We start from the raw sequence: 27,414 nt of genomic DNA, 5'->3' as shown, positions 1-27,414 counted from the left end.
CCAGCTTAGTCTATTAATGTAGCGGAACCACAAAGAGAGCACAGGGTCAGCATTTTGCACTGGGTAGGGTTAGGAGATCACAAACTTGCTGCTAATCTACAGCTTGACTTACATACAAACTCCAGTGGGTTTGTGATGTGTATATAAAGCTCACCATCCTTATTACCACTCCATGCATATCTGCTGAGTTGGAAACGAATAGGTAAATGTGCTTGGAAGGTAACAGAATCATGGAATAATGCAGTGCAAAGTGGCCCTTCAGCCCATCGAGTCTGCACCGACGCATGAAAAACACCTAACCTACTTACCTAACCCCAATTGCCAGCACTTGACCCATAGCCTTGAATGTTATGACATGCCAATAATTCATCCAGTTACCTGAATTCATCCAGATTCCAAACCATCACCACTCTCTGGGTAAAAACCGTTCTCCTCAAATCCCCCCCTAAATCTACTACCCCTTACCTTGAACTTGTGTCCCCGTGTGACTGATCCTTTAACTAGGGGGAACACTGCTCCCTATCCACTCTGTCCGTGCCCCTCATAATCTTGTACACCTTGATCATAGAATCATAGAATTTACAGTGCAGGAGGCGGCCATTCGGCCCATTGAGTCCGCATTGGCCCTTGGAAAGAGCACCAATGCCTCCACCCTATCCCAGTAACCTCACCTAACCGTTGGACATTAAGGGGCAATGCAGCATGACCAATCCACCAAACCTGCATATCTTTGACTGTGGGAGGAAATCGGAGCACCCGGAGGAAACCCACGCAGACACAGGGAGGAAGTGCAAACTCCACAGAGACAGTCACCCAAGGCCAAAATTGAACCCAGGTTCCTGGAGCTGTGAGGCAGCACTGCTAACCACTGTGCCACCATGCCGCCCGATCAGGTCGCCCCCTCAGTCTTCTGTGCTCCAGCGAAAACAACCCAAGCCCAAAACATCAAAAACTATTAAGAATGGTCTACCTAGAAGTAAGATTCCTAATGAACCTGAAAGACTGCCTGAATCAAGTAATATGGGTGTGTTTTCATTATTTCCCTGGAAACTAAACTGGGAACAACTGACAGTAATAAGAAATGAAGGAGTGAGAAAGCTCCATTACTTTTTAGTTTTCAGAATTTAATAATTCATGTCAAAAATCTTTTTTTGGAGCATTGGACATAAATCACCCAGGGCAGTTACACATGTTACACTGTCGGAATTGTTATTTCATAGCATGCAATTGGGTTCACATATTAATGTCTTGTTAGGATAGTCAATTTGTGCAGTATGGTTTTAAGATTAAAACAAAGGTTTGATATTCCGGTCTCTGATGACACCAATCAATGTTCTATATTATGTTGGTACTGTGAAAGTTTGGGTTCTAATTCCATTTCATGCACTTCTATGTTATGTCACCGCAACGCAGTCAATTGTCAGTCACGCATATTAAGGATAAATACTGAAACACCCAAACTAGCTATGACCTTCACTTTCACTATACCACTGTAGCCAATTGATTCCTCATCACATACATTTTAGTCACATTGTGAATCAATTTGCACATTGGTAGTTCTGCTAATGTAATTGACAGTAGTTGAGAGTCAGTAAGAGATTGATTTAATTTACCTTCTGGTTGGATTTTCTTCGGCTGCAGTGCTGGAGCTGGGCTGGCCATTGCTGTCACCCTGAATCCTGCAGGTAGCGTTTCTGTAGATTCTGCCATCATGGTGATGCTATGGATCTCTCGCGGTCGAAAACGCTTTCTCCATGAAGGTGCTCGCCTAAAGTTTTTGTCATCGCCCTGTAATACCAGAAGGAATAAAACTGCGGCGCTACTAGAATTACCTAGACAATCACAGACAAAGAATCACCATTGGTGGCTTATCTTCTCATTCCTGCACAGTCATCTCTGGTGAGACTTCAAGGCAATTTAGACAAGTTGAATGAGTGGGTAAATACATGGCAAATGCAGTATAATGTGGATCAGTGTGAAGTTATCCACTTTGGTAGGAAAAATAGAAAGGCAGAATATTATTTAAATGGTAATAGAAAGGGAAATGTTGATGTGCAAAAGGACCTGGGTGTCCTAGTACATCAATCACTGAAAGCAAGCATGCAAGTACAGCAAGCAGTTAGGAAAGCAAATGGTATGTTGGTCTTCATTGCAAGACATTATGAGTACAGAAGCAAGGATATCTTATTGCAGCTGCACAAGGCCATGGTGAGAGCACACCTGGAGTATTGTGTGTAGCTTTGGTCTGCTTACTTAAGAAAGGATATACTTGCCGTAGAGGGAGTGAGCAAAGGTTCACCAGACTGATTCCTGGGATGCCAGGATTGTTGTATGAAGAGAGATTGTGTTGACTGGGCTTGTATTCACTGGAGTTTAGAAAATGAGAGGTGATTTTATTGAAAATAATAAAATTCTGACAGGGTTAGACAAACTGGATGCAAGGATGATGTTCCCCCTGGCTGAGGGTGGGGGGTGGGGTTGTGTGCACAGATCATGGAGTCACAGTCTCAGGATACGGGGTAGACCATTTAGGGCATAGATGAGAAATTTCTTCACCAAGAGGAACCTGTGCAATTTGCTAATCAATGCTTCCGTTTTATAATTCCCATCCTTGTTTGCAAGCCCCTCCATGGCCTCACCCCCTTCCTATCTTCACAACATCCTCCAGCCCTAGCAGTCTGCAAGATATCTGCACTCCTCTAATTCTGGCCTTTTGATGCTCCAACACTCGTGTTTAAATCTTCAGTTGATTAGACCTGTGATGGGAGTGTCCCTTTAAGAAGGTTTTTTTGTCTTATCACATGGCTTCAGTTATGTCATTGCGTGGGTGAAGCTGAGCTGAGCTGTTTTGGTTTCACTTGCACATTTGGCTGCTGTGGACTTAGACAGAGAACATAAGTTTTTTTGACCTGCCTCTCTATCTTCATTTCCATTCTGCTTGGTAACTTTAAATAGATAATTGTTTTCTGGAAGGAATTCAAATCTGCTGTTTGAAACAGGGAACAGAGTATCAATAACAAGTTTTATACCAGTGAGAATGCTGTGTGAAAAGGGGTTTCTGGTTTTACTTGGATTTTGTTATTGAATTGGAACAGTTAAGGGGGAATTCATTCAGGGTTATACATAGATTACTGTAGCTGTGTGGGGTCTTTGTGTTTGCAGTTGATAATATTCTTGCTCTGTGTGTTTATACAAATGTTAACTAAATTCTTAGAATAAGGCTTGTTTTTTTGATTAAAAGCACCTAAGAAGTCTGTTGAATAACACCTGAAAGGCAGGCTTTTGTGCTCATCCTATCCAAATTCAACAAGAAGGTTATTGGTCAGATGAACTCCATAATATACTTTAGAGCTATCTAAACCTTGCCCATAACAGACCTCAAAGCTCTGGAATATCTTCCCTTATATATTTCTGCCTCTATCCCTCACTTCCATTCTTTAAGATAGATAATTAGAACCAACGGCTAAAATCAACAAATATTTTGGTAAAAGTATAGATTGGTCAACTGATAGTGACAGCGTAAGTTTATTACAAATTGCAACTACATAGGCTTAGTAATATAGAAAACTCTGAAAAAGTCTGACCGACATGAACATATAGGGTTGACAGTCAAAGGAATGGCTGAAGAGAGAAGTTTTCAGAATACATTTAAAGATTGGAAGAGGTGCAATAAGCCATAAGGTTCCTCAGAATAATATTGAATAATTTAAAGCACTGTAATTGAAAATATGGAAAGATGTGTAATTTGAAACATGGAAGTCTGGCAATATCTGGTCTGAGAGAAACCTGAGAGGATACAGGGAAAGATCCCATGAAGGGTTAAAAGCAGTTGCAAAGGACAGGATTATAAAATGCAGATTCTTTCTCTCAAACAGGCTTAGCAAACACACAGGATTCTTGTATTAAGCTAAAACAATGGCTCACGCCTTCATTGAAAGTAACTATTTTAGGAAGCATCTGGAAAAGCATGGATGAGAGTTTCAATTGAATTAAGTGACGAATGTTTAAACAGGCAGGTCTTTCAAATCATAACCAAGTGAAATTTTAGCATACAGCTAAAAGCAAAGGTTTCACACCTTCATTGAAATTAGCTCTCTTAGTAAACAGCTGGAAAGGAAAGGACGATGTTCAGTTGAATTTGGTGTCAATTCTAAGTGTGAAATTCTACTAATACCAAGTAAATTAAAAGGAAATTGGAGACAACCTGTCTACGAGAAACATAATTTAAAGTCAAAATCAAAGGCAAAGTTATGAGCTGGGGACAATTGGAAAATTAGACTATTGAAATGACAGGAATTAAAAGTAACACCTATTGAAACCAAAACATTTTTTGAATATCACAAAGGAACTTTGAACATCACAAAGGACAATGTAATCAGATCTGACGGCTGAGGCCAAGCCCAAAATGAATATTTAGTTATATTAGAATGTTTAGATCAAAGATACTTTTTACAATCAAAGTGAAATAAGCTCATTTACAATAAAGTCGTTAAAACTTAATAACTGTTCGAAAGAGAATATAAACCCGAAGAAAGGGGACAGCCAGCAGAGCCAGCTCTCACAGCTCGGTACATGGTAGGACACAGCAACCGAGCTCACCAGCGAATAAATCTAAAGACGACCAGATTTTAAAAAGAAGATTGATTGTCAAGATGGGCCTGAAGGTCCCTTCAACCAACCAGAAGGATCCAGAAGCAAGATCTTTTTACCTTTCTGTAAACAAAGTGTTTGCAGCTTTTAAAAGTAAAATTATAATAAAATAACTTAAAAGTTTTAACCTGAAACAGTGGTTATTAGCTTACTTTACTTACTTAGCAACGCAGGACCCAGGACATCGATGCTACTAAGGGGTAAGTAGGTAAAATTCTTCGGTGAAGGCATGGGTTATACCGGGGGATAACTTAAAATATAGTTTGAACTGAATAGCACCCACCGAAGCCTGCATCAGAGTCAGGGAGTGAGAATCCCTGTTCACCATTTAGAATATCGACCCTTTTTGGTATGGGGGAATTCTAAGAATAGTGGTGAGTTTTAACTTCAGCACAGAGGACCAGGTTAAGAGAAAAGTGGGAAACATGTGCTGAAGAAGGTTGCTGAGCAAGGCAGGCCAAGGCCAAACCCATGGAGAGATAGGAAAATGAAGAGGAATCCATTTGGTTTCATTCCTTAACCTTTCCCTATATCCATTTAAATTTATCTTCTTTTTTTTCAAATTAATTCCGTATGATGGAAAGGATGGGCCACAGTCATGGTGAGATAGTATGTGGGAGACAGAGTTTGGCAAACTGGCTTGGTCTTGGTTGAAATTTGGAAGCTGAAAAAGTTGGTGATGAAGAAAGGATGTTGGCGAGTGATGCTGTGGAGGGAGTAATTGGCATCCTTCGTGATGGATTAGGACATGGCTCAGTCTGAGTGAGTAGTTTTAAGGGGAATGTAGCTGGAACGATTACAGACAGGTTTTGGTTGAAGTCAAACAGAATGCTTATAGTCGGGGATGGGCTGTTAAGCCAGTGATGGAGATATGCTGACTGCATTCGCACAGCTCACAGTGGAATCAATGAAGGGTTGGTCCATGAAGAAAAGTCAATGGAAAGATGGAATAGATGACTGCGTCAACCATTACACAGAGGTTGAGGAGGACAAGAAGGGTTAATGCAACATAACATTCAAACTCAGCTCTTTCTGATATGATAAAAGATTCCCCTCTCCCTTGAATCCAACCCTTGATGTATGTGAGCCAATAATTCAGGTCACTCAAATGTGGATAGGATGGTATCTAGATTTTCCTCAAAGAGAGCGTGGGTGAATCCCTAATACTCACATCATCCAACTTCCGCTCAGTTCCTAAGGCCAACAGGTTGTTGAATTCACGTTCCAAGACCTGTCTTGCCTATTAAAAAAAATTGTGGTCAGAATCCTTTTTAAACTCTGGTAGTTATGATAATTATTTGCAAATCAAATGGGCACAGGAAACAAAGACATTGGTACTGAGCTTACTTGTGTATTTTGTGTGGGGATTTGTAACAATAACGCTAGACTGTTGTAATCAAAATTTTCATCCAGGGCTACCAAGGCTCCGTGTACCCCACTTTCAACAATGTTGTTGGCATACTCCCGTAGTCCAATTGACTGCACCCAGTGAATGACTTGATCGTTAGTCCACACCAACACGTCTAGGCAAGAGTCAAACAAAGAACATTGTTTCATAGTCAAGAAATGTTACTCACACCAACTGGGAATTTATGTTACGACACCCTGGGCTAATGCGTGGTCAATTCCAGCCCCACTTGTCCCAGACTCACAACACAAGTGAATTAACCAATAATTTTTAGAAATAATACCCAAAGTCTTTGGCCTGTGGCTGCCGAATAATTACAGTTGTCAGGATTGTAATTGTAAACACAATTATTCTTTATTTATAGCAAGAACTATACTGAAATATGTAGTAAATATAACTGGTTAACTATGATCTAATTCTAATCCCCACTTTACCTTCCCCCCATTATCTACACACACACACACCAGATAAACAGAGGGGAGGAGGGGTGAAAATCATATCTAAAAGGAAAAAACAAGAGTCTTTGTTTCAGATGGTGATTTTTTAGCACCTTCCTCCTCTGCAAACTTTGCTTTCAGTTTGGGGTTTTACTGTAGATTCATTCAGGTCTTTGTCACTTCAGAAATACAGCACTCTCAGCCTTTTCTGGAGAAAACAGGGGAGAGAGTAGGTCCTTGTCCCTGTGCTTCCAGGAGTCAAACTGAACTCCTTGGGACACTGAAAATCATCCCACTGGGATAGGATCCAATCAACAGCTGTAACCAGGCAGAGTACAGCCTGTTTTCCAATCAATCAAACCGAGTCTCCCCCGCCCCCCTCTCTCTCTGGTGCCAAAATATCTGGGATCTCATGCCCAAACCAGCAGAGTCACAGAGTAGTGTTCTCTCCTGTAACATCTAAATTCCTCACTCCTCTTTTCTGCTTGAATTAAAGACACATGTTAATTAATCAGCCATGGATCAAAGATGGTGGCAGCAAACTAAAAGAAAGTGGAAATAAGGGAATAAATAGGAATGACTCTTTCAGGGGGAATTACTTCAATTCTGGAAAAAGCAATGCTTCCTACACAGCTATATGTTCAGCACCACAGGACTGTCTGGGTAAAATGACAGTGATTGGCAGTTCTGAAGACTGCTTCTGAATTGTTCACAAACTCAACATATTCTTTAGAAGCTATGATTCAGAGATGGAACAGTAAAAATCAGATAAGACAGGATAGGAGACATGGTTCAGCATACTAATTTGCCAAATTACTGTGGAACTCCATAAAGGAGCTTCAGTTACTTAGAAGATTAAGCAAATTAATTACTGAAACAGGAAATAAGAGCCCAGAGGCACCACAAATCACCTACAAATGTATTTCAAAAATCCTCTATTCAGATTTCTTTATCAAATGAGGCATTTTCCTCCCCACACAGACTCATCATTTCAGATCTCCATGCACAGCCGGAGAAGTCGAATCTACTCGGTGGCTCAGCAATCTCAATCATTATCAAAGCTTGCTGGAGATGTTTCATCCTAACAGTCCTTACAGCAATAGCGTACATTTAAGTAAGAAAAGACCATAACTGACACGGGTCCCAATGCTGCAGAAAGTCTCACGAAATTGTAGGTTTTGAAATGAGATGGGAAATAGACCAAATACAGGAGGGTTATTTGATACCAAAGAAAATGCTTCTATAGAGGCTTTTGTTCCATAACGGTCTCCTCAGCTGTTAATATGACCAATACTGCAAATGATCACTACGGTTCAACTGATCAATGTTTTACAACAATTTGCATACTGCTAAACCACGGTGCACTCCTGCATCAACCAGCATCAAATATGTGATTAAATCCTGCTCACATTGGTAGTGCTACATACATGTTAGAGCTTTAGTAAGCTGAATTTGGCTTTTATTTTGTTCCGGGTTCTGAATAAAGCACTGCTCCAATGTGAAAAGTGTGCAGTTATACTCAAAATCCTCTTACAATTCATCAATCACCAGACCATTACTAATATTTTTACCTGTTCATATCCTAGATTATGTAGATTAACTGCATCATACTTGAAGTAATTAACTTTGAGGGGACCATGACCACTGAAGTGATGGAACTGTACTTAAATATACAATCGATCTAATAGAGTGTAGCCTGGGTTGTGACTTCAGAAAAACAACTTCAAGAAGTATGTGATCATTATAAGCAGTGATCAATATCATACAATATAATTCTAGTATGTGTGCGTATGATAGCATATACATCACACTTAGTTACAGATACAAAAACAATCTTCAAAAAATGTTAACTTAATGCTGGGTATCTCAGATTGTAATTTGAAATGATAAAACGCTACAATTCATAAAATATTTTGGCCAAACAACAACTACATTTGTGGCTCTGCTTCCTTCACAACAATTGAACCATTTCACCTTGAAGGTACATCTCTCCAGCTTAGCAAACATATTAAAAGCCACATCATCACCTGTCAGTCACTATCAGAGAAGGTATGAGGCGACACCAAATGGTTTCAATTCAGTGAAATTCTTAGATTTGCGGAAGGATCTAATCCACCTGGACAAGATTCAGTTCATCACCCAATCAGAGCAGAGCCGTTTCATCAGCACCAAAAGTGACCCTGCGCTGAGCAGCTCTTTCTCCAAAGGGAAAGTATTAGCAATGTCTGACCCACCTGGCTTCGCCTGTAAAAGCTGCTCATCGACCACAGGGCAGCATAGTGATTATTCTCTACTTGGGATTGGTCCTGGTCAGAATGTCACAGGGGGCAGGAAGGAATACAGAAATAGACTGCTGTACACATTTATGCAAACAAGTAAAAATGAATATCCAGGTTTTCCAATTTCAATTTTGGATTTGAGCAGAGAATCGAACACCAGTATTTCTTTTGAACCAACCTTTAATTTCAAGTTGGCTTTCTTCTCTCTTCCGCTCCAGTTCCTTCCTGTCATAGTTCAATCTCTTCAAACACATGATGCCATAATGTAAGCATGTGCTGGAAACAAGGCAGATGTTATTCAGCATAACCTATATTAAAAAAAGCCCGTGGATTTTTTTTTTGTGTGCTTTCCTTGGCTCAATGGTAGTACCTTTGAGTCAGCAAGCTGTAGGTTCAAGGCTTGCTTTAGAGACTTGGCCATGCAATCTAGGCTACCACTTCACCGCAGAATGTTGCACTGTTCAAAGTGCCATCTCTGTTGGATGAGATGTTAAACTTGAGCCCTGTCTGCACTCACAAATGTGTGTAGAATATCCAATGACACTTTTCAAAGAGCGGGGGAGTTCTCTTGGTACCTTAGCCAATATTAATTTCTCAAATAACACCATAATTGATTATTTTGTAACTAATCACATTGTTGTTTGTGGGATCTTGTGGTGGGAAAGTTGGCTGTCTCATTTAATCACAACAGTAACTACATTTCAGAAGGACTTATTCAGGATAGGAGGTACTATAGTTAGATATACAGGTGACACTAACATAGGTGGGATATTGAGTTGCAATGAGGAAATAAGAAATTTACAAATGGATATAGATAGGTTAGATGAGTGGGCCAAAATTTGACAGATGGAGTTTAACGTGGATAAGTGTGAGGTTATCCATTTTGGTCAGAAAAATGGAAAGGCAACATATCTAAATGGAGAGAAACTTCAGAGTGCTTTGGTGCAAAGGGATCTGCATAGGGGCTTTTCATAGTAATTTCATTGAAGCCTACTTGTGACAATAAGCGATTGTTATTATTATCTGGGTATCTTTGTGCATGAATCTCAGAAATCCAGTATGCAGGTACATCAAGTAATAAGGAAGGCAAATAGAATTTTGCCTTTCAAAGCTAAAAGAATAGAGTATAAAAGCAGGGAAGTGATGCTGCAATTGTACAAAGCACTGGTGAGACAGCACCTGGATCAGTGTGGTTTTGGTCCCCTTATTTGAGGAGGGATGTAGTTGCATAGAGGATGTTCACCAGATTAATTCTAGAGATGGGCGGGGTAGGGGGTTGTTTTATGATGAGAGATTGAGTAGTTTAGGTCTATACTCTCAAGTTTAGAAGAATCAGAGGAGATCTGATTGAGGTTTAGAAGATAATAAAAGGTATGACAAGTAGACGTAGAGCGTGAACTTCCTCTCGTGGGGCAATCTAGAATGAGACTTCATCGTTTTAGGACAAGGGTAGCAGATTTAAACCAGAGATGAGGAGAAATTCCTTCTCTCAAAGGGTCGTGAATCTGGAATCTGGTGGATGCCAGAATATTGAGTAAATTTGAGGAGGAAATACAGATTTTTAATTAGTAATGGGTTGAAGGGTTATGGAGAACGGGTAGGGAAGTGGAGTTGAGGCCGAGTGGAGATCAGCCATTATCTTATTGAATGGTGGAGCAGGCTCGAGGGACTGAATTGCCTACTTCTCCGAGTTCTTATGTTCATTGACTGTGAATTGCTTTGGGGCATTATGAGGTCATGAAAGGCGCTATAAACTTGCAAGTTCTTTCCTACTGGGACAAATTTGCTTTAGGTCTCAAAACAAACAAACCAGTTGATTCAAAAGCAGGCGTTTTATGAAAATCAAACACACTCCTGATTATTTAATAGAGTAAATGTACAACATTAGATTGTAGGTATAGCCTCTTTAGCCATAATGCAGGCAGGCCTAAGGACAATGGACATGGTTTTCCTCGCTCCCTCCCAGTGTGCTTTATGGTGATGGAGGTGGCGTGCTATTGGCGGATCTTGACGCTGTCAATGGGGTTTCCCATTCTATGCACCCTCCACCCCATCGCCGGGAAACCCAGGGTGGGGATTTGCCGTCGACAGAACCAGAAGATCCCACCAGCGAGAACAGCTGTTAAATTCTGGCCAATGTATACACTTTGTAATTGCATATTGATGCTAAAAGGGATTTCTTGCAACAGGTAGTGGTGTATAAAAATGCCTTAAAATCCACACTTTTCTCACGCTGCATAATGTGGAGCTAGCTAATTATATCAATAAACATGTCAAAATTCACACTAGAGTGTTTTCTACGTTAGCAGTGTATGTCGCACAGTGCTCAGTTATGGGCGGTCACTTTTCTTCATAACCCAGTCTATTTTTAACTTTACTTAGTGGACTTCAATCCAGGGAATGTGCAGGAATAATGAATTTCCAAAACATCACAATTGAAAGAGACTTCAGCACTGTTACAATATTTTTTTAAGAATCGTAATTTTTCTCGTCAGGTACTAATTTCATGATAGCGCTTTCATTTAAACTGTAGTGTAACCGAGTAGACACCCAGAAAGAATAACTCTACTGAGCTGCAGAACATTATAGATCCTGGAATATAACTCAGATCTGCAGGCTCCATGTTGTTCTGAGCCATTACTGGTCTGAAACCAGCACTTGTGTTACTATAGTATTAGAATGGAAACCTGCAACATGCAGGAAATATCTGTACCTATGATATAAAGGGTTCAAGTGGAAGAGAGAGAAGTGGCACACATGCAGATCGAAATTCAAAACAAAATTAACAAGCCTTTTCATCGGATATTTCTGTTTTTGCACATGCTAATGCGTGGACTGGCTACATCTTAGCCAGAAGTTTACTCAGCCGAATGGCTCACTCTATTGCAGGCATTTGCAATCAGACTGCAAAAAAAACACAACAGCTCACCGGTGAAAGCTGTCAACCATTTTCAAATGCATTCGCAGGTCTTTCTTGGTGAGGTGGTCAAGCATTCGCGCATCTACCAGGCACTCCATGAAGTAGCTGCGATACTGGGGCAGTCCGAGGCTGGGAAGCCACTCGTTACCAATCCATTCGTGGTTCATATCTCCATAAGCCAAAGTCTGGTGAGAAGAATGGATAAAGTCATTTATGATGGAAACATATTGCATTGTCTTCTGAGAAGAGAGGCTGACCCCTCCCCCCCTCAAATGGTTTCATATTGGAACTGATATTATTAAACTGTTGGAAGTAATGCATAAACAGGGCAGGAAGGATTATGGGCTCAAGTGTCATTTTGCATGCAGATTTGGAAAGTGTTTACCAACCTTCGGGCATCTTATTGTCAATAAGGTAACAGATCATAGCTCAAAAATCTTTGAAGCGGGGGGGGGGGGGGGGGGGGGGGGGAATGTTTATCAAGAGAAAGAAACACTGTTAGGTCCTGCTATTTAAACAGCTGGTCAGGTGTCAGTCACCTGCCAATGCAGAGAAACATGCCAAGGATGATAATTAGCTTGAGAATGTATTTAGGTCGATCACATATCCTCCCCACCCCTCCTCCCACCCCCACTACTAAGCGTACCTGAGCAGAGGTATTAAAACAACATGCAAAATTATTGGTTATTTATTAGAAAAAGGCTCCAGACTACCTATGAGCAACGATGTTGAAGATCAGCTCGACATTTTCTCTTTGGGAAATAAATGGATGCTGATTGATCAAATTAACGAAGCCATCAAGTGAAGACTTCTGGTAAAATGAAAAACCTGGCAGCACTCTCAGCAATAACCCGTGTGGAACAACTGCTATTCGTTCTTATCCTTTTGAACAAATGTCAAAAAAGTAAAATGACCATCGAGAGGACATGACACGGGGCTGACTGCGAGCATCCAACTGCAGGCTGAGAGCCAGGCAGTGACAGCTGATTTCAACCTTCTGAATTTCCCCCAAGCGATTAAAGCAGCATTTCATTCAAGTGAACGGGTCAGCTAATTGAGGCCCCGAAGCTGCAGCTAAGATGTTTCTGCAGCAGTCAGAAGGCACTATGGCCTCAAGGCACACAGAGCTACTACACGTCAAGCATAGACTTGATCATAGACTCCAATGCTGTACACAGCTTCACTCTTCCATTAAGAAGGGTGGAAGAAAATATATAAAACGCCTTTTTAACAAGGCTCCTTTCACAACTCTCTGGTTGTCTCTGCAGATACCAGCTCGGCTACAATTACTCAAGTGCCGATTCTTCACGTTGGCACGTTTAAGCGTTGGCACCGGGGATGGATGTTAACATGGAGAGTATGCTTGGGCTGGTTTGAAGTCAGGAAACCTGGAAGACTGGGTTTTTCCACACTTTCCACCGAATTTACTGACAGGTTCTGATCACCAGATTCAGCTTCCTGAATGCAGCTAATAGACAGGCTGCCTGACAGGTCTTCAGCACCATGTAGTAGCCAGGGAGCTGGGAATATGGAGGTCGCTGGAGCATTGGAGGCCAGGTTTTTTTTTGGGGGGGGGGAAGAGAGGGGGGGAGGGAGGAGAGATCAGAAAGGTTGGAGGGGGAGATCAGGGGCCTTGCATTGAGGAAATTACAAGTAACAGGGATGGAAGCGTGGGCCTGATCATAAGGGTTGGTGAAGAGGTCAAACTTGATTCAGCATGTAAGTAGTGAGGAGCCAGAAATCCTCGCCTCTTTTTATAGTCGTTGGATTTTCTCGGGCCTGCGCTCAGTTGGTCAGGGTTGATTTTAAAATTATGGTTAATTTTGAGGCATGCAACAACAATATAATATTAAAATGGTAACACCTCCTCCTCTGCCACCTGCGTGAGTGGAATGGTGGCACAGTGGTTGGCATTGCTGCCCCACAGTGCCAGGGACCCAGCTTCAATTCCTGTCTTGGTGACTGTATGGAGTTTACACGTTCTCCCTGTGTCCGTGTGGGTCTCCTCCGGATGCTTCGGTTTCCTTCCACAATCCAAAGATGTTTAGGTTAGGTGGGGTTATGGGGCTGGGAGTGGGCTGAGGGAGGGTGCACTTTCAGATTGTCGGTGGAGACTTGATGGGCCGAATGACCTCCTTCTGCACTGTACGGATTCCATGGTTTTATGGTCCTGAGTGGGCTATTTGTCTGCACTTGCTACCCCACCTTCATTAAAACCAGGGGCGGCATTCTTTCCTACCTGGCATGATGGAGGGTCCCGGAGTAGGGGAGTGGCGCCAACCACTCAGGGGTCGGGCCTCCCCAAAGGTGGGGAATTCTCCCCAGCTTTGGGGGCCAGCTCCGCGCCGGAGCGGTTGCCACCAGAAGACCGGCGCAAAAAACCGGCGCCCCCGGCAGCGGGGCTGGCCGAAAGGCTTTCGCCGGTCCGCGCATGCGCCGCCAGTGACGTCAGCGGCAGCTGGCCGCTGACGTCACTGCCGGCGCATGCGCGATGTGGGGTTCTCTTCCGCGTCCACCATGGTGGAGGCCGTGGCAGACGCGGAAGAAACTAGTGCAGCCAGGGCACTGGCCCGGACTCTGAGGAGGGGGGCCCCGATCGCGGGCCAGGCCTCCGTGGGGGCACCCCCCGGGATTCTATCGCCCCCCGCCCCCCCCAGGACCCCGGGGGGCCTGCTCGCGCCGCTGAGACCGCCGTTCCAGAGGTGGTTTAAACCTCGGCGGCGGGAGAGGCCTCCCAGCGGCGGGACTTCGGCCCATCCGGGCCAGAGAATCGCCGCAGGGGCCTCTCCGATCGGAGTGGCGAGATTCCTGCCCCCGCCACTTCCCGGGTGGCAGAGAATCTCTGCCACGGCGGGGGCGGGATTTTAGACGCCCCCAGGCGATTCTCCGACCCTGCTAGGGGTCGGAGAATTTCGCCCCAGAAGTGGACAGAATGGCATCAGGATTCAGATCTTTTAAAATTTTAACACTTCACCTGATCCTAAGCTGCCTGTTTTTAGGGTAACATTTCACTCTGCCATCCCACCTCACAACAATGTGTCAGCATGATGTTCAATCACCCATGATTGCGCAATGCCCAATCTTTGCCAATGCGACAGTTTAATTTCCCTGCAGACACGAAGTCTAAACATTCAAATGATTTGGAAAGCTCTCCCTGTTTAAAGGAGTACAATTTTATTATGAAATCGATTGACTCAGACTTTTCTCCAAAAACATCTTGTGGATCAGTCTCCACTTGTAATACTTTTAAACCAAAGGGGGGGGGGGGGATCTTGTGTTTTATTGAAGGGCAGGGACTGCAAAGTAATGTTGAAGAAGTCGCTTCAACGGTGAGAATGTTAACATCGAGGAAGGTGATTTTCCTGTCACACCATGTAAGTTTTGCTCTGAAAACGCAATTGTTACCTTAAAAGTTCCTCAGAAGAACTGGTAAGCTTGATATTTTGGGCAGTGTACCCTGCCCGCCAGCTGAATGAAGTACTGCAACAAGTGAAAGAGTTAGTCACATATAGTGAAGGATGAGGATATGGGTGGGATCTTACTGCTTAGTCAGGCTAACTAGTCTGTAATAGATTGGTACTGAGGAACATTCTTGCTGCACTACCGGTCTTTCCATGATCCCTTCATCACCCTCCAATCAGTTTTCAACACACTCGTTAAAACATTTACAACAAGAAGTTTGCCATACTTGCAGCACGGTAACACAGTGGTTAGCATTGTTGCTTAGGTCACTGTCTGTGCGGAGTCTGCACATTCTCTCCGTGCATGGGTTTCCTCCGGGTGCTCCGGTTTTCTCCCACAATCCAAAGATGTGCAGGTTAGGTGGATTGGTCATGCTAAATTGCCCCGTAGTGTCCAAAAAAAAAGTTAGGTGGGGTTTCTGGGTTACGGGGAAAGGTTGGAGGTGTGGGCGTAGGTAGGGTTTTCTTTCAGGGGCCGGTGTACACTCAATGGGCCGAATGGTCTCCTTCTGTACTGTAAATTCTATGATTCCATATCTACACTCAACTCAATGGATTCCCTTCACACAAGATTAACAAGTGCCCAGCTGTTCCTCACTCCAGAGCAATTACTTGGATTAAGACAAGAGTCAGGCTCCCGGACGTTGGTTCCACCTCACACAGCGACAATGCATACTCAGGTCAGCAAATTAATAAAAAAGTCGACACGAGTCATCCAAAAAGCTTCATTCCACCCTTCAGAGCCACAAAGGCAGAAACCATCTCACAATAAACAAGGAATTTACAACTATCATGTGATTGTGGACTTGTTGCTCTGAGGAAACAGGTTGCAAGGAATATCAAAAGTTTCAAAAACAGTGAATGGGCAACCTTCAAACATGCTCAAATTAATAGTTACCACATCCAATGGTCCTTCCTGAGGCAATTAGGGATGGGCAACAAATGCTGGCCCAGCCAGTGATGCCCATATCCCATGAATGAATCAACAAAACTCATCCCATCACGCACTGACATGCAAGATGCATCACAGAGGCTATTTTCCTAACTGGTTAGGAGGTCTTCTCATCAGCGACATCTGGCTACTCTTACTCAAGAAACACATTACCCTCCATACTGCACAGCCAGCCAATCAGCAGCACGATTGTTAAAACGTACTGACCTATGACAAACACGATAACCTAACCAATCTGCAATAAGATCCCACGCATAATTCTATCCTCCATTATATGTATAGAATTGCCTTTCACTTGGTGCAGTCATTCCTCCAGATGTCTGGCAAAGTACACTGCCTAAAAACATCAAAACTTACCAGTTCTGCTGAAGAAAGCTTTTAAGGTAACAATTGTTCTTTTTCCAGCGAAATTCACATGGCTTAATGGTAAAAGCATTTTAATCAAGGTCAGGTATTGCGGTTGAGGAGGTGGGTATTGGAAAATCTTGCAGTTGGGGAAAAGAGTCAGAATAATGAAGAGGTTTGAAGACAAAGTTCCGTATTGGGGTGGCTAGATGGGTACCATCAATGGTAGACATTTGGAAAGACTTACTTAACACATTATAATCACCGAAAATTCAAACATATTTGAATATCTTGCATACTCACCTGAGCCCAACTGCCCTCCTCATTCTCCTAACAGGTTAGCAAGTTAGTAAAAGCATTAACAGAAAAAAGGAAAATGAAAAAACTCTGATTAGTTCAATCCATGTAGCTAAATTGCTGGGCTAGAATATTATTTCACCTCATCAATATACTTTGCAAAGCGAACACAAGGTAGAGTTGGACAGGAAGCCATAGTAATTCAAACTCCGCAACGGGTTTGAACATCATGAGCAGCATTTTTATTATCTTAGCCAATTTGGCAGTCAAAAATATAATCAGACAAGGACACTGCATCTAATCATCTACTTTACTGAAAGAATTACAATCAAATCGATCACTGGAAAAATAAGAGCGACCATCCCCTCCCCACTATTGGACAATAGGGCAAGGCAAGTAAGAGTGAGCAATACAAAGCCTGTTGGTTAACTTCTGAACAATGGAAATAAGGAAGGGGACTCAATGGGGGTTGACGATGGTAGTGCAGGCCATGTTGTGTGAATGGGCTTTCAAAGCTGTTTGATAAAGAACCACATAAAGACGCATTAGAAATACTTAACCCGACAGGATTAAAAGTGCGGTCACTGCGTGGATAGAATTTTGCCTAAGAGATAACAAATAGAGAGTAGCGATGAGCAACTGTTTTGCAGACTGGCAGGAATTATATGATGGGGGCACGGAATAAGATCCTTTGAATTTACCTTTGAAAAGATTCCCAAATTCAGGCTATGGTTCATGATGCCTCTGAGGGGCCGTGAACCAAGAATCACTGACAGGATTGCCTGATTCCAGAAAAATTGAAGGGTGCTAGGAAGCGCAATGAAACCCACAGTTCAGGTGTGCGGGGCTGCCAGGAATGGGGGCAGGAATCCCAAAATCAGGTCCTGCCCACCACTTTTAAATGGCTCTGTGAAAACATGGGCCATAAATGTATAAAGTCAAGCAGGTTATTCTAAAACACGGACTAGGCCCGGCTGAATTATTGCGGCCAATTTAGGTATCATAATTTAGAAATTATGTCAAGGCCCTTAGAAAGGTTGCATAGGAGATTTACTAGAATGGTAACAAGGGCGAGCGACGTCATTCTGTGATGAGACAAGAGGAGATGCAGTTGTTGTCAGAGCAGAGAAGGTCGAGGGAAAATTTGATGAAGGTGTTCAAAATTATGAGGTATAGATTAGAAAGGAAGAAATGGTTACCAGTGGCTGTAGGATCTGTAACCAGAGGACATAGGTGTAAGGTATTGCTGAAAAAAATACATGCTATCAAAGCTTTTGACTTGCACTTATCAGGAAAGTTTCTCAAGATTACCAAATTTCAAAGGGAACAACAATTAATACTCCATGAGAAAGCATGCTGATTGGTTGACAAGCGGGATCTGATTGATCGAGGTGTTGTCGTGGAGAATGTACCAGACAACAATTATCCTCCAAGTATTTGTTTACGTTCTAACCAGGCAAGTTTTTTTTTTATAAATTTAGATTACCCAATTATTTTTTCCAATTAAGGGGCAATTTAGCATGGCCAATCCACCTACTCTGCACATTTTTGGGTGGCGGGGGCGAAACCCACGCAATCACGGGGAGAATGTGCAAACTCCACACGGACAGTGACCCAGAGCCGGGATCGAACCTGGGACCTCAGCGCCGTGAGGCGGTTGTGCTAACCACTAGGCCACCGTGCTACCCCTAACCAGGTAAGTTGACTAATTTAAGATAATCACACAGACTTGCAACGTGGCTCACTTACACGTGCTAGAAGCTACACGTGCAGAACCCTTTGCCTTTGCAAACAGAGAGAACATGTCCAGACATCGCACCTTTTTCAACTAAACAAAAGCTGAATGTGGGTGGAGCAACTATTCTCTAGTCCAATCTCCATGGCAACACCTCTACCAATCAGAGACCACTTGCCAACCAATCCACACCCTTTTCTCATGCATTATGAATTGTTGCTCCTTTTGAGATTTGTATTCTTGCGAATCTGTCCTGACGACTGTAAGCCAAAAGCTTCGACAACCTGTCTTTTTTTTTACAGTAATACTCAAGTTAGGTACTACCAAACGACTATAGATACAAGGACTTCCGGACTTAACATTAAGTTCAACAACTTTCAACTGTGACCTCTCTCCTCCACCTTCACTCCATTTTTATTTCTATTTATTCTATCTATTTTCATTTCTTCCATTGATCTGTTTTCCCCCACCATTGCCCCCGCTCCCCCACCACACTTGGGTCATCTGTTCCCTGTTCCTCGTTGTCTTTTAACACACTGCTTACCTTTGTTCTGCCATTAACAAATTCTAAAACTCTTAATGTGCCATTATCAGTACCCTTTTTAGCCTTGATCACCCCCATATACATTCCCTTCGTCTTTTTGTCCTGTAATGAAAAATGTGGTATTTGGGCCGTGGGTATTGTCCTGGGAGGACTTGGGATTTTTGTTTGGGGAATCTATGTTGGGCGAAGGGAGCAGATGACCAACTTGTGCTGGTGTCTTTAGAGGAACGGGACATCACCAGTCAGTGCCTTGAAGCTCATCTGCCTGCCATTCAATTAAAAATCATGTCAAGTCTTTGACCATGTTGCGGGGAGAAAAAAAGATAGTTGGCCACTATTTGTATCTGCGGGTGTGTGAGTCGTCGACCCCAATGGGAGTTTTGGCTGTTTATGGAAAAAAAATTTTTTTGATTGGAACGCGTGCTGGGACTCGCGGGGGCCCTTGCTGTTTGAAGAAAGGTGAGCGCTCGCGGCTACCATTATTTAAAAAAATAACGGCAGTTAGGAGCAGTTGAGGCAGTTGAAAGGCAGTCAGTTGGAGAAAGGCAGCCGGAGAAGAAGGCAGCCGACTACCGGAGCAGAAGAAAAAAAAGCCAACGCCATGCAGAGGCTGGGCAACGGCTCCGTAATGCGAACCAGGTGCCAGCGGCGACAAAGACCAAGGTCACAAAGAAACAAATAAAGAGCAGGAGGAAGAAAGAAGGAAAAGCTGTGAGGCTCACTTTTTAAAAAAAACCAAGCAGCTGAGAAGAAACATAGGAAGACGCAAGACTAAAAGAATAATGATTGACAAGGAAGACCTGCAGGTCTTACTACTGGCCCAAGCATCTAAAGAAAAATATCTGTTGTATCCTTTAAAAAAAATATAGTTTTAATCTTTTAATTTTGAAAATAAACTTGTGTTAAGTTGATAACCTGAAATTGTTATTAATTCCAATTATAAAGTTTACTTATTCTACTTAAAAAGCCTGACCCGTGAGTAGAGCTATTAAGTGATAGGCAAATGAAATCTTTGAGGAAGATATGGGTTATACCGGTGATTAACTTGAAAATTAGTTTGATCCGAATAGCACCCACCTAAGTCTGTCTTGGAGTCAGGGATTCAAGGGAATCCCTGTTCACCATATAGAATTTCTCGACCCTTTTTAGTCTGGGGGAGATTTCTTATTGATTTCTTGATCCTTTTTGGTTTGGGGGAGAATTCTTGGTGATTTTAACTTCATGGTGCCCAACGTGGGGCCTAGGATATTACAAGTTCCTAGGTAAGGCGAGACTAAAATACTAGAAATTTCTAGTTAAGCGGAGTGGAGGTTAGAAGAGAAGCTTCTAACCGGCATATATGCTAAAGTATTGGACATTTTTGGTGTGTGTGAGGGACGAACTTTACCTGCCGAGTTTAGTTCAGAAAGTCATGGGGGATTGACTTTGGGAAGAATATTCTGTGGATCGGGGGGACATAAAACTCAGTTGGGTGCGAGTATTAGGGGATGGAAAATACTATCCCTGAGTAAAAGTCCGCTGGACATCTTCGTGCCAAGTATTGAGTGTCCTGCATCTATTACTGGCAGAAGTAGACCAAAACATAAGAGTATGGCAGATTGTGACGGAAATCTACAGAAATAGGGACACCTAGAAACCTTTAGAGACCAATCAATCGACCTCAACTAAAACAGGAAGATAGTGCCATTGAGCCTTTGGCTTTGATTTTTGTGTCATCATTGGCTACAGGAATAGTGCCAGAGGACTGGAGGATAGCAAATGTGGTCCCTTTGTTCAAGAAGGGGAGTAGAGATAACCCCGGTAACTATAGGCCGGTGAGCCTCACGTCTGTTGTGGGTAAAGTCTTGGAGAGGATTATAAGAGATACGATTTATAATGATCTAGATAGGAATAATATTAGGGATAGTCAGCATGGTTTTGTGAAGGGTAGGTCATGCCTCACAAACCTTATCGAATTCTTTGAGAAGGTGACTGAACAGGTAGACGAGGGTAGAGCAGTTGATGTGGTGTATATGGATTTCAGTAAAGCGTTTGATAAGGTTCCCCACGGTCGGCTATTGCAGAAAATACGGAGGCTGGGGATTGAGGGTGATTTAGAGATGTGGATCAGAAATTGGCTAGTTGAAAGAAGACAGAGGGTGGTGGTTGATGGGAAATGTTCAGAATGGAGTTCAGTTACGAGTGGCGTACCACAAGGATCTGTTCTGGGGCCGTTGCTGTTTGTCATTTTTAGAAATGACCTAGAGGAGGGCGCAGAAGGTTGGGTGAGTAAATTTGCAGACGACACTAAAGTCGGTGGAGTTGTAGACAGTGCGGAAGGATGTTGCAGGTTACAGAGGGACATAGATAAGCTGCAGAGCTGGGCTGAGAGGTGGCAAATGGAGTTTAATGTGGAGAAGTGTGAGGTGATTCACTTTGGAAAGAATAACAGGAATGTGGAATATTTGGCTAATGGTAAAATTCTTGGTAGTGTGGATGAGCAGAGGGATCTCGGTGTCCATGTACATAGATCCCTGAAAGTTGCCACCCAGGTTGATAGGGTTGTGAAGAAGGCCTATGGTGTGTTGGCCTTTATTGGTAGAGGGATTGAGTTCCGGAGCCATGAGGTCATGTTGCAGCTGTACAAAACTCTGGTACGGCCGCATTTGGAGTATTGCGTACAGTTCTGGTCGCCTCATTATAGGAAGGACGTGGAAGCTTTGGAACGGGTGCAGAGGAGATTTACCAGGATGTTGCCTGGTATGGAGGGAAAATCTTATGAGGAAAGGCTGATGGACTTGAGGTTGTTTTCGTTAGAGAGAAGAAGGTTAAGAGGTGACTTAATAGAGGCATACAAAATGATCAGAGGGTTAGATAGGGTGGACAGTGAGAGCCTTCTCCCGCGGATGGAGGTGGCTAGCACGAGGGGACATAGCCTTAAATTGAGGGGTAGTAGATATAGGACAGAGGTCAGAGGTAGGTTTTTTTACGCAAAGAGTGGTGAGGCCGTGGAATGCCCTACCTGCAACAGTAGTGAACTCACCAACATTGAGGGCATTTAAAAGTTTATTGGATAAGCATATGGATGATTATGGCATAGTGTAGGTTAGATGGCCTTTAGTTTTTGACTTCCCATGTCGGTGCAACATCGTGGGCCGAAGGGCCTGTACTGCGCTGTATCGTTCTATGTTCTATGTACCTTTGTGATAACTGCCCACAACGGGTACTTATTCCTTAATTTCAGATCGCGACTGAAAGGGACCGCCAGGAACAGAAGTTAGAAATCCAAAAAATGGCAATTAGGGTAGTCCTCTTGCCCTGGAATACAGGTAAGAGAGATGAAGCAATGGAACGAGAGTGGAACAAATTAAAAGAGGCAAAAAACTCCTGGATAAGAGAAACGTATCAGAATGGAGGGGTCTCAATTTTTGTTAGAATACCTAAAGCCCAGCATAAAGAGATCCAGATGGAATTTGTAAAGCACTGTGTGAATTTGCATTCGAAAATGGAGCTGAAGCACTAATCTTGTCTGGACACAGACAGAAGCATGCGGTTGCTGAAGTAGGCAAAGTATGCTCTGGAATGGTTAAAATCCTAGATTATGAAAACATGAAAGAGATAACACAGATTCCTAGTGAACACAAAATTAAGTCAAAAATAGCAAAAGATTATAGAAAATAGTTGCAAAACAATGAAATGTTAAAAATAGAGGAGCATGAGGAAACAGTTTTAGAATCCGATGACACTGTAAAAACAGTAGAACTTCAAGCAAATGTGCTAAGCAAAAACAAAGGTAAATGGGAGCAAATGAGAATTTTAAAGATACTAAACCGAGGAGGAAAGCAGGTACAATTCATGGAAGGGGATTTTGTAAATGCCAAAGGGAATGTGCAGGTAAATCCTTCCAATAAAGAGGGGAAATTAGGAGCAGGAATATTGTGGGTATTACCTTGCAAATTAAATCCAGAGCTACAGATAAAAATGGATGAAGAAATAGCAGAAGGAGGTGAATTTAGAGAAGGGATAGCGAGAGCCACAGTCCTAAGCAACGGGATAAAGACAATTCTGGACAAAAATGTATTCCAGGAGACGAGTCAGCAACCAATCAAGAAATTATGAAGTATTCTGAGACACAATGTAGGAAGAGATGTTGATATGACATTGTTAGGGTAAGGAATATCCCAAGGAAACTCCGGGGAATCACTAAAAGCAATAATGAGGGCATGTGCGTCATTCAATCCTACTCCAGCAGGTTAGATAATAAGGATCTGGAGACAGCAATGGCCACAAGTCCTTCTATTTATTTATTTTTTTAAATAATATTTTACTGAGGTATTTGAAATTTTTTATAACAGTAGCAAAAACAATGACATCAACATGGTAAAATAAACACCACAACCATACAACAATAATCCGAACCCCCCCCGGAATACGGCATCTGCTGACATTTGTAATTTTCCCCGAGAAAGTCGACGAATCGCTGCTACCTCCGGGAGAACCCTAACATTGACCCTCTTAAGGCAAACTTTATTTTCCCAAGACTGAGAAACCCAGCCATGTCACTAACCCAGGACTCTACACTCGGGGGCTTTGAGTCCCTCCACATTAATAAGATCCGTCTCCGGGCTACCAGGGAGGCAAAGGCCAGGACGCAAGCCTCTTTCGCCCCCTGAACCCCCCGATCTTCCGACACTCCAAAGATCTCTACCTCCGGACTTGGCACCACTCGTGTTTTTAGCACCGTGGACATTGTCTTCTCAAAACCCTGCCAAAATCCTCTAAGCTTCGGGCATGCCCAAAACATGTGGACATGATTTGCTGGGCTTCCCGCGCACCTTGCACACCAATCCTCTGCCCCAAAAAACCTGCTCATCCTAGCCGCTGCCATGTGTGCCCAATGGACTACCTTAAATTGTATCAGGCTAAGCCTAGCGCACAATGAGGAGGTATTAACCCTGCTTAGGGCATCCGCCCATAGACCCGGCTCTATCTCTTCTCCTAGCTCGCCCTCCCACTTGCCCTTAAGCTCCTCCACTAGAGTTTCCTCCGCCTCCGAAAGCTCTTGGTAAATATCCGATACCTTCCCCTCTCCCACCCAGGTACTGGATACTACTCTATCCTGTATTCCCCATGGCGGCAGCAGCAGAAAGGCTGGCACCTGATTTCTTAGGAAGTCACACACCTGCAAACACGTAAAACCATTCCCTGCTGGCAATTTAAATTTATCCTCCAAAGCTTTCAAGCTGGGAAAGCTCCCATCTATAAATAGATCTCCCAGCTTCTACTCCCTGCCCTCTGGCAACTCCGGAACCCGCCATCTCGCCTACCTGGTACAAACCTGTGGTTGTTATAAATCGGGGTCCAAATTGATACTCCCTCCACTCTCTTATATCTCCTCCACTGCCCCCAGATCCTCAGGGCTGGCGAGAACGGCAGAGGTGCCGTTACCAATGCTCCCAGACTGGTGTCTTTACATGACGCTGCCTCTATCCGTTCCCATGCCGACCCCTCCCACACTACCCACTTCCTGATCATGGCTATATTAGCCGCCCAGTAGTAATTGAAGTAGTTCGACAACGCCAACCCACCCTCCCCCCGACTGCGCTCTAGCAACACTTTCCTCACTCGCGGGGTTTTACTCGCCCACATAAAGCCCAAAATAATCTTATTCACCCGCTTGAATAAGGCCTGGGGGATGAACATGGGGAGGCACTGAAAGACAAACAGAAATCTGGGGAGGACCGTCATTTTCAGTCTGTACCCTCCCCACCAGTGACAGCGGGAGCATGTCCCATCTCTTAAAGTCCCCTTCCATTTGTTCTACCAACCGGGATAGGTTTAACTTGTGTAGTATCTACCATTTCTGGGCCACCTGGATTCCCAGATATCAAAAGCTCTTCCCTACCATTCTAAGCGACGGCTCTCCCAGTCTCTTCTCCTGCCCTCTTGTTTGGATCGCAAACATCTCGCTTTTCACCCATGTTCAATTTATACCCCAAAAAATTGCCAAATTCCCCCAACATTCGCATTACATCCCCCATCCCTTCCAACGGGTCCGAAATGTACAAGCGCAGGTCATCTGCGTAGAGCGAGATCCGGTGCCCCCCCCCCCCACCCCCCCCCCCCCCCCCCCCCCACCCCCCAAACCCCTGAACAATCCCTTTCCAGTTCCTGGAGGCTCTTAACGCCATGGCCAATGGCTCTATGGCCAGAGCAAACAGTAACAGGGAGAGGGGGCACCCTTGCCTCGCCCTCGGTGTAGTTTAAAATACCCCAACCTCAGCCAGTTCGTACGCACACTTGCTACTGGTGCCTGATAGAGCAACCACACCCAGTCAATAAAGCCCTCACCAAACCCAAACCTTCCCAGCGCCTCCCACAGATAATTCCACTCCACCCGATAAAGAGCCTTCTCCGCATCCATCGCCACCACCACCTCTGCCTCCTCTCCTTTTAAGGGCATCATAATAACATTTAGAAGCCTTCGAACATTGGCCTTGAGTTGCCTGCCCTTAACAAATCCCGTCTGGTCTTCCCCTATCACCCCCGGGACACAGTCCTCTATCCTTGTGGCCAGTATCTTAGCCAGCAGTTTGGCATCCACATTTAGTCGAGGAATCGGCCTGTATGACCCGCATTGCTCCGGATCCTTCTCCCGTTTCAAGATCAATGAAATCGAGGCCTGCGACATTGTTGGGGGGAGGACTCCCTTCTCTCTTGCTTCGTTAAATGTCCTCATCAGCAGTGGGCTCAATATCTCTGAAAACCTCTGATAGAATTCCGCCAGGTAGCCGTCAGGCCCCAGGGCCTTGCCCAACTGCATGCCCTCCAGCCCCTTGATTATTTCCTCAATCTTAATTGGGGCTCCCAGCCCCTCCACCAGGTCCTCCTCCACCCTCAGGAACCTCAACTGATCCAGAAATTGCCTCATCCCCTCCACCCCAGCCGGGGGCTCCGACTCATATAATTTACTATAGAAGTCCTTAAACACCTCGTTCAACCCCGCTGGGTCCAGGACAGTATTATCGTCTCTACTCTTTACTTTACCTATCTCCCTGGCCGCCTCTCTTTTCCTGAGCTGGTGCACCAACATTCTGCTTGCCTTTTCCCCGTACTCATAGATCGCCCCCCCTTGCCTTCCTCAACTGTTCCACTGCTTTTCCTGTGGTCAACAGCCCAAACACCACTTGTACCCTCAGCTGCTCCCTCAGTAGCCCCGCGTTTGGGGCCTCTGAATATCTCCTATCCACCTGTAGTATCTCCTGCTCTAATCTATCTCTCTCAGCCTGTTCCACCTTTTCTCTGTGGGCCCGTATCAAGATTAATTCCCCTCTGACTACTGCCGTCAAAGCTTCCCAAACCGTTGCTGCAGGGCCGTGCAAACCTCCATGGATCTACTCCCCCCATCTGTTTCATAAAACCCTTCAATTCCTTTGCTGCAGCCGGCCTCCTCCCGGTCCTGGATTTTGACCGGTCCAATTCCGGATCAATGACTGTGTCAAAGTCCCCTCCCATGATCAGGTTATGTGACTCTAAGTCTGGGATCTTACCTATTTTTTAATAAATTTAGAGCACCCAATTATTTTTTCCAATTAAGGGGCAATTTAGCGTGGCCAATCCACCTACTCTGCACATTTTTGGGTTGTGGGGGCGAAACCCACGCAGACACGGGGAGAACGTGCAAACTCCACACGGACAGTGACCCAGAGCCGGGATCGAACCTGGGATCTCAGCGCCGTGAGGCGGTTGTGCTAACCACTAGGCCACCGTGCTGCCCAGTCTGGGATCTTTCCTAACACCCACCTCATAAATTCCACGTTGTCCCAATTCAGAGCATATATGTTCACAAGTACCACTCGCACCCCCTCCAGCTTCCCACTCACCACTATGTACCTACCCCCCTTGTCTGACACGATTCTCCCTGCCTCGAATGCCACTCGTTTGCTGATCAAGATCGCTACCCCCCCTGGTCTTTGAGTCCAGCCCTGAGTGGAACACTTGGCTAACCCACCCCTTCCTCAATCTCGCCTGGTCTGTAACCTTTAGGTGTCTCTTGTAGCATTGCCATATCCGCCTTCAGTTCCCTCAAATGCACGAACACGCGAGCCCTCTTGACCGGCCCATTCAGGCTTCTCGCGTTCCATGTGATCAGCCTGGACGGGGGGCTTTCAAACCCCCCATCCCCTGCTGACTAGCCATCACCTTTTTTAGGCCAGCCTTGAGCTCGCGTCCTCCGCTTCCTCGAGTCCCCACTCGGGCTGCCGCTGTTCCCTCCCTCCCATTTGTCCCCTAGTATCAGTTCCTCCCCTGTCAACAAAGCATCTCCCTCCCTCCTCCCGGCAACAACACCAAAAACCCAATCCCCCAAGTCAAACTCCAGCTTAACACCTGTCCACCCCCACTGCGC

The 27,414-nt window shown here is 44.2% G+C and overlaps 1 protein-coding gene across 6 annotated transcripts in view; it reads right to left on the bottom strand.

Annotated features, from left to right (window-relative positions):
- Positions 1–27,414, bottom strand: part of LOC119978229 (liprin-alpha-2-like) — a 768,706-nt gene that overhangs the window by 18,658 nt on the left and 722,634 nt on the right. For 5 of the 6 annotated variants that reach the window (XM_038819687.1, XM_038819682.1, XM_038819684.1 and 2 more), the window contains 6 exons: positions 16,756–16,782; positions 11,704–11,879; positions 8,953–9,050; positions 5,998–6,173; positions 5,822–5,890; positions 1,614–1,788 (listed from right to left, as the gene is read on the bottom strand). In XM_038819687.1, the coding sequence (XP_038675615.1) occupies positions 1,614–1,788; positions 5,822–5,890; positions 5,998–6,173; positions 8,953–9,050; positions 11,704–11,879; positions 16,756–16,782 (721 nt within the window). The remainder of the gene's footprint in view (positions 1–1,613; positions 1,789–5,821; positions 5,891–5,997; positions 6,174–8,952; positions 9,051–11,703; positions 11,880–16,755; positions 16,783–27,414) is intronic. The other variant, XM_038819685.1, reaches the window with a different exon arrangement.

The sequence above is a fragment of the Scyliorhinus canicula genome, chromosome 15 (assembly GCF_902713615.1).
Source record: "Scyliorhinus canicula chromosome 15, sScyCan1.1, whole genome shotgun sequence".
Classification (NCBI taxonomy): domain Eukaryota; kingdom Metazoa; phylum Chordata; class Chondrichthyes; order Carcharhiniformes; family Scyliorhinidae; genus Scyliorhinus; species Scyliorhinus canicula.
The sequence above is the reverse complement of the archived record's forward strand: the minus strand, read 5'-3'. Positions and strand labels throughout refer to the sequence as shown.